The sequence below is a fragment of the Solanum lycopersicum genome, chromosome 5, assembly GCF_036512215.1.
Source record: "Solanum lycopersicum chromosome 5, SLM_r2.1".
In the NCBI taxonomy this organism is placed as follows: Eukaryota; Viridiplantae; Streptophyta; class Magnoliopsida; order Solanales; family Solanaceae; genus Solanum; species Solanum lycopersicum.
This window is the reverse complement of record NC_090804.1, coordinates 67,570,151-67,577,945: the sequence shown is the minus strand read 5'-3', so window position 1 is coordinate 67,577,945 and position 7,795 is coordinate 67,570,151. Positions and strand designations below refer to the sequence as shown.

Sequence of the window (7,795 nt, the reverse complement as noted above, 5' to 3'; positions counted from 1 at the left end):
AAATCAAACCGAATTCTAATTTGGATTGATTTTTTGGATTCTTGGTTTGGTTTTGAATTTATAATTTACTTTGTTTGGTTTGGTTTCAAATTTAGAAAAATGAAAATCGAAAAATCAAATAAACTGAATTTTATATATATATATAAATAAATTAAATCATAATGAAAATAACTAAAAAGGAACAAAAGGTTAACTCCAACTTAATTCTAAATATATATATATATATATATATATATATATATATATATATATATATATATATATATATATATATATATATATTTAGAATTAAGTTGGAGTTAACCTTTTGTTCCTTTTTAGTTATTTTTATTATGATTTAATTTATTTTCTTATGTTTGGACATTTATAATTGATATACTTTTAAGTATTGTGTTTTACGTTTTACTTGTGATTTATATCAAAAAATATATTTAAGAAATTCAATATTATACAAATATATATTTTTTTAAATTGCAAATATAACTTTGTTATGTTTCTAATTATTGACATAACCGATTAACCAAATCAAAAAAATTTAAACCAAACCAAATTTATTTTGGTTCGGATTGGATTACATTTCTTCAAAACCAAAAAACTCAAACTCAAACTGAATAGTATAAAAATGAAACGAAAAAATAAATGCACACCCCTACATACACCCTCCATGACTCTACGCAGTTAAGGCATGTGGGAAGTATTTGAATGCCACGTAAATAAAAGAGATGTATAAAATTACAGACAAAAATAGATTGAAAGGTAATAAAACCTTAATTTTAATCAATTTGTATCTTTGAAATTTTAATTATAGCCTAGAAATACTCTATACTTTTTCCTTTTGATATTCTTAAAAGACAAATATTACTCAAATGTATATATTTGATATTATATATATATTTGATAAACTAATTTGAACCTACCACTAAACATAAAGGACCATTTTTGTAATTTTGTCCCAAATAAATCCCTAGATCCATAAAAACACACATAATTCCTCAACTAATTCAATTCTCCATCTTTTACAAAACTTCAAAAAAAGTTTTTTTACTTTTTTTTAAAAAAAAAAAGAAGATGAGAAATATTTCATTTAGTGATGAAGAACAAAGTGATTCATCGCCAAAAACAGCCAGTTTATGGTGGAGAACTCCAGAAGATTTTGATGAAAATGGTCATCTTAAAATTGACATTTCTGATCTATCAAAACTCACACCAAGGCTTAAAATCCTTAGAGAAATGGAGAGATTAGCTTTTATTTCTACTGAAGGACTTGAAGATCTTAGACACAAACTTATTAGTTACAGGTAAAAATCATTACTAGTACTTCTGAGTTTTTCTGTTTGGTTTTTCGATATTTTTTATTTTGAAAGTCAACTACCTGTTGAATTTCTAATGACATGGAGTAAATGTTATTTGCAGGGCAGGGGATTTTTGGTTACCAATAGGAGGGATAAAGAAGGAAGATATGGAAATACCACCAATGATCACAATTTTACTAGTTGGATTATCTGCTTCTGGAAAAAGTTCACTTATTAATTACATGTATAGTGTTCTTGGTAGATCTGGTCTCATCCCTTTTGCTCAAACATCAAGTATGTTCACTCATTATCCTCTTCTCTATAGTACCACCTTTTTTTTAGCTAAGGGTTTACGTGAATTCACTAACTTTTGGTCGGTCGAGAATGTCCAATTGGACACCTTTTGTTGAAAAAAAGTATCATATATACAAGTAAAATGATACGATTAAAATAACATATTTTGAACACCCTTGACACAACAAGCTATTGTAGTCCAGTGGTTTCACCTCCTTTGAATGGAATGAGGTAGTGCTCGTTTGTTTGAATTTTTCACTAGTTCTACGTTTTGAATAGAGCTTTTATTGTGCTATTTCTGGAAAACTCGATCCGCTAGCGCTTTGTTAAGTCTTGAAATAGATATTAGAGAGTGATAATTGGTCAAATTTACCCTATGTTATGTTTTTGGCTCAAAAATATCCTTCGTTTTAGTGGTTGTTCCGAAACAATAGAAAACGAACTAATTTTGTGAACATTTTTGCCTATTTCGAATAGTTCAGCGGTAACTAAATTAACACTTTAGGTTAATTGGCATTAATTCAGATTGGTTGGGTGGGTGGGTGGGGTGGGGTGGAGGGTTACCACATTTAATCACAGGTGTGAAGATGGTCCATTATCTTGCTGTCAAGGAGGGTAGAGGTGTTGGCTAATTTAATAAATGTATACATCATTTGGTTTTGCTGTGAAAAATTTATGAACTCCACCAATTGGAGGGCCCACTGAGTAATGTCTCGAGTTTGAGTCCCGAAAATGAAAGGAACTCCTGTATTGAACAGTTCTTTCTTTAAGTTTATAATTAGGCTCTATGATGTACGAATTTGTATTACTTAATCGAGCTAAGTGAGTTTTAGATACCAAATGATTTCAGTCTCAATAGTGTCGATTATCATGTTAGCTAAAACTCATATGTATGTGTGTTTCAAAAAAAAATATAAAACAAGATTCGTATATGATAATGTATAGTGGAGGTATTCTTTTGTATGCTGACTTAAAATTCTGAATCCGTCTCTGATTATCGACCCTTTGACACTTTGTTGAATCTTGTTATATATAGGTGGGAGTTCACACTATACAACTATGTTTTTGGAAGAACACAATGTGTTGAGATCAATGAGAAGTGGATTTTGTGTGTATGATACAAGGGGATTAGATACTAATGATATGATTGAGGGATTAGATGAAGTTTCTACATGGATGACACGTGGCGTTCGACATAATCAACCTTGTTTTCGACACGATGATTATGATAATAATAATAAGATTTCAAATAAAAGGTACACTAAGAGGGATGTTGATTGTGCAATAATTGTGGCTGATTTATCAGAGATTAACAAAGCTTTCAACTCTGGAGATTTGAAGGACGTAGTCGCCTTGAAGAGCCTTTTCAACAATTCTTCTATAAGGAAATCAAGTAAGTTCATTTTTTTAAACTTTGGTTCGTACTTTTCAAAAATGTTGTCGGATTCATGTTGAAATAGAGGTGTGAACTGTGACCGTTCAAGCAACATTGACAGATTTGCAAAAACTCTGCATAAATCCTATATGTTGTTCGAGTTCTTCAGAAATGTTGTTTGAGTGCGTGCCAGATTCTTCAAATGGTGTTTTACACATTAATTACTGTAAGATTCTTGTATAGGACTCTGCATTGTTTACAGAATAAACAAATGTATGTCTACAACATGTAGCGTGTAAACATTTGGTTGAATCTGAATCTGAATCTGCTCTATAGTTCTTTATAACCTATTGTTTTTTGTTGTTCTTCAATTAGATGAGAATCCATTGCTAATCTTGACACACGGTGACACGATTAGCACGGAGGAGAGGATCAATAGCCGGCTGAAAATATGTGAATTTCTAGGTATACCGGAGACAACAGGGGTCTACGATATAGCGTGTTTGACTGAGCAGGGAATATTACCAGATGAATCAGATCCAGTAACAGCATTTGCCCTAACTGAAGCTGTGTATAGATCACTAATGCAATCTGATAGAAATCATCAGCCAAAGAAGAAATTGAAGGATTGGATTGTGCTGTTTTTGACATGGATCTTGTGTTGCATTGGTGCCTTCTTTGCAATTCTTGCAAATTTCTTCTCAAAATGTAGTCAATCTCACAACAAAAGACTCAAGTATTAGAACTATAATGGTAAGTCTGCGTACAATAGATCTTTTGTGGTTCGGCAATCTTTGTCTTTTTACTCTCTATTTAGGGTTCATGAGTGTCGGAGCTTACATGTATTGAAAGGAGTTCGATTTGTTGTTATGTTGTGTGTGCAAAAATAGGGTCGGTTTGAAATTGTTTTAGGTTGCATGTTCAAATTTCATATGTGGCGTTTTTGCAATTTTTTTTATTTCGACCCTTAGAATTTCTGATTCCGTCACGGATTAAATTTGTTTGAGGGGATCTCCTTTTTCTTTGTTGTTGTAATTCTTGGTTGAATTAAATTTAATGTCTAGCTAACAAAAAGTTGTGATAAGTTTTTTATGAATGGTTTTGAGTAGCTCAACGTAGTAGGGTTTTGGTGTTATTATTATTATTATTATATTATAATATACGGAAAAGGGCCTAAAATATCCTCCAAGTATTGGAAATGGTACAAAATTACCCTCCATCCACCTATTGGCTCCAAAATACCCTTCTCACCCACCTATTGGCTCCAAAATACCCTTGTCATCCACCTTTTGGTTCAAAATTGATCACTTATTTAACGGTTTTATATTAAAACTATTTAAATATTTTTTAAATACGTGGCGCTCAACTATTGTAATAATTTAACTTATTAGTATAATTTATAAATCAATCTACTACCCACCCATTACTAATTAAACCCACTAAATTAATAAACCTGTCACATTATTAATGCAACAACAGAAAAGCTACTGCCAATTGAGTGTTTTTAAAAATTTGAGACAAAAATAGCTATAAAAGTAAATTATCAATACATTCAAGTGTCTAAATAAAAATTACCGACAAATTAAAAGTCTGACTATGTTTATCTTAATTATTCTTACGTCTCATTTATGTGATGTTACTTTATAGATAACTTTTTTTTTTCAAAATAATATATTAAAGGTTTTAAAACAAATCATAAATATTTGTAAAAGTATATTTTAAAAAAGCGCATGAATTAATTCGGGATATATTAATTCTTTACATTTAATCATAAATTTCTAATTCAATTTTGAAAGAGAATCTTATTGAAAGTATCCTCCTAAATAAGCGGTTCAACATAAATTTAATTGGGGCCTTAATTCGGACTCGAATAATTTTGGATATCACTTTTAGGAACCTATAATTTCATCGTGTTTTAGTAGTGTTTATGACGATTTTGATACAATAGTTGGATTATTAATTGGGTGGGGTTTAGTTAGTAATTAGTGGGTAGTGAGTTGGTTTATAAATGATACAAATAAATTAAATTATAACTAATAGTTGAGCATTATGTATTTTAAAAAATATTTAAATAGTTTAAATTCAAAATCATTAAATAAGTGGTCAATTTTGAACTCAAAGGTGGATGACAAGGGTATTTTGGAGCCAATAGGTGGATGAAAAAGGCATTTTAGAGCCAATAGGTGGATGATAAGTAATTTTGTACCATTTTCAATACTTTAAGGGTATTTTAGGCCCTTTTCCGTATAATATATTAATATACAGTGCTAAATTGTTTATCGTAGTTAAGGGATTTGTGTGCAATATTTCATCATAATAAGTGGTAGAAATGTGAGAATTTTTCCTCTTTTTTTTTCTTTTAGCATTGTGCATCATTTACTATATCAAAATATGATGTTTATTTTTACTTTCACAAAATCAATTTTATTATTTTAGCTTTATTATTAAATATTATTTATTTTTCAATATTTAAATGACTTAATAATAGGAGTATTACTATACAATTACATTTTATTTAGAGCAAAGGACAGAAATCACATAATTTTAAGGTTAAATTACCATTTGTCTTTTACAAGTTTATAATTACAGAAATTCCTCAAACTGATACAATAATATAAGCGTTGATACATTAATCGTTAAGTAAGATACATTACATTTTATACATGATGCATTAATCTGATGCGCGAAGATGAATAATTTTGAGAATTCATAAAACTAATAGAGAATAACGATAATAAGAGAACTCAAAAGCGTAATTTTTGTCATTTTTCTTTTATGCGTTGAATCAAGTTTACACCGAAGAGTATCATAAAATACAAGGAGGTGTTAGCCACGCCAATTACTCCTTACCACTTATTGGCAAACACTTCACTCGTCATGTATTCACAATATTTATTTTCACCAGAAAAATCGTAATTGTTATTCTTTAGATATGTTCGAGATTCATATAGTAATTCGTAAATCATACATCAAAAATAAATTATACTGAACAAGTTTAGTATAATAAACCGACTGAAAAATTACATGATCAATCAACTCGATCATTCTCACGAGTCTACGCACAACCTTTGGTGGCGTAAATTGAATAGTATTGTTATTTTTTTTTCGTACTTTAAAGATTAGTAACAAATAAAATTCTTAAGTGATTTCCTATTTTGTTTCTTGTCGTTCCTTTCGAAATAATTTTCCTAAGTTTTTATTTCAACCATTATTATTTATTTGTCTCATTAGTGGAATACTCCCAAGCATATTTTATAACATTTGATTCCATTCTTCCTAATAATTAATTCGAATAGATTCTAAAATAACGATATCAATGTATATTATTATATCGAATGTAAAAATAATTATAAGAATGTGATGAAATTCGATATCAATTTCGGCTTCTTCTTTTTTAAAGTTTCAATCATGCACTTCTAAAAACATCGTTATAAATCCATTTACACTATGTTTGAATCATTGTTATCTATTGTATTGTATTGTATCGTTACTATACCTGCAATGTTTGTTTTGATTGTTATTTAAAATGTATTGTACAGTATTGTTAAATTTCGTTGTTACGTAACAATGAAAACCGCTATTTTATGGAACAATCAATTTGATGTGTTCCCATTGTTACTTAATTTATTTTTTCAATTATATCTTTATATAATATTTCAAAATACTATTTTACCCTTTATCTTATATTATTTAAATCTAGTCAAACCTCCTACCCTAGGATAATTAAGAATATTTTTGTAAATTTATAAATTACAATACAGTATGATACAATCAAACCAAACAACTAAAAAGTTATTAAAAATGAACAAACAATACAGTCTAGCCAAACATTGTATCTACCACACAATACAGTACAATACAATGTAATACATTATGAAACAATGAATAACAATGATCCAAACAAAATGTAAATGTCATGTACGAAAATACAAGTCTAATATGCATTATTATATTCAATAAAAAGAATAAAAGAAATCAAAATATCCAAAATATTTTTTAGAAAAGAAAAAAATGGAGGATGATTTTCTTCTTCTTGACCTTATTAAACGCCCCCTATATTCCAAGCATTATCTATTTATTTTAATTTTAACAATTATATTAAAAAGACTTTATTCTTTCTTTTTTTTAATTATAAGTGATTATGTCTAACAGATAGATTTAAGATTTAAAGTTTATATATTTTTATACAATTTCAAGTGAATATTCACAGTAATAATTATTGATGTTTTATAAATATTTTGTAAATTACTCAGTACATATCAAGGTCTAAATATAAATTATTAGGTCATACAATAGATAAATTCATCATTTAAACTCTATTAATTCAATCTTTAAAGTTTTTCATATTGAACCTATTGAAATTTTGAAATCATTGATTCATGCCTATTACCTATTGCAAATTTTAATAAATTATTACACATACATTTATATTCTACGTAGAAAATATAGAATTCAAATAAAATCGATATTATAAAATTACATCTGCCCTTAGAGCCATGTGAACATGTATCTTACGTGAATAAATCTATTTTATTTTATTTAATTCGTTTTGATTTGATATGATTTTTTTAAAAAATTCTATAATATACTTAATTTAAAAATAAGTAAATTTTTATAATATTAAACATGTTAGGTGAAAAGTTAAAATTTAAAAATTGTCAAAAAAAGAAAGAGAAACATTCAAAACTAATTTCAAACACTAAACTACTTCTCAATATCATACAAATAAATTAAAACGAACGAAGTGTATAACTTATAGTTTATCCTTTAATATTTGCATAATATTAAGTTAAATAGAGTTATATGTACTAATATTATACCAACATAATATTAA

At 27.9% G+C, this 7,795-nt stretch overlaps 1 protein-coding gene across 1 annotated transcript; it reads left to right on the top strand.

Annotated features, from left to right (window-relative positions):
- The first annotated feature begins 915 nt into the window (after positions 1-915).
- Positions 916-4,035, top strand: LOC101255382 (uncharacterized). The gene is made up of 4 exons (XM_004253370.5): positions 916-1,298; positions 1,414-1,586; positions 2,623-2,979; positions 3,337-4,035. The coding sequence occupies exons 1-4, from the start codon at positions 1,069-1,071 to the stop codon at positions 3,702-3,704; spliced, it is 1,128 nt and encodes a 375-aa protein (XP_004253418.1). The 5' UTR covers positions 916-1,068; the 3' UTR covers positions 3,705-4,035.
- Positions 4,036-7,795: the final 3,760 nt, after the last annotated feature.

Bases quoted from the DNA above. Each gene is read 5' to 3' on its own strand.
- LOC101255382 (XM_004253370.5), top strand. From the start codon at position 1,069: ATGAGAAATATTTCATTTAGTGATGAAGAACAAAGTGATTCATCGCCA. The intron at 1,587-2,622 runs GTATGTTCACTC...TGTTATATATAG, and splicing joins CCCTTTTGCTCAAACATCAA to GTGGGAGTTCACACTATACA. The intron at 2,980-3,336 runs GTAAGTTCATTT...TTCTTCAATTAG, and splicing joins TTCTTCTATAAGGAAATCAA to ATGAGAATCCATTGCTAATC.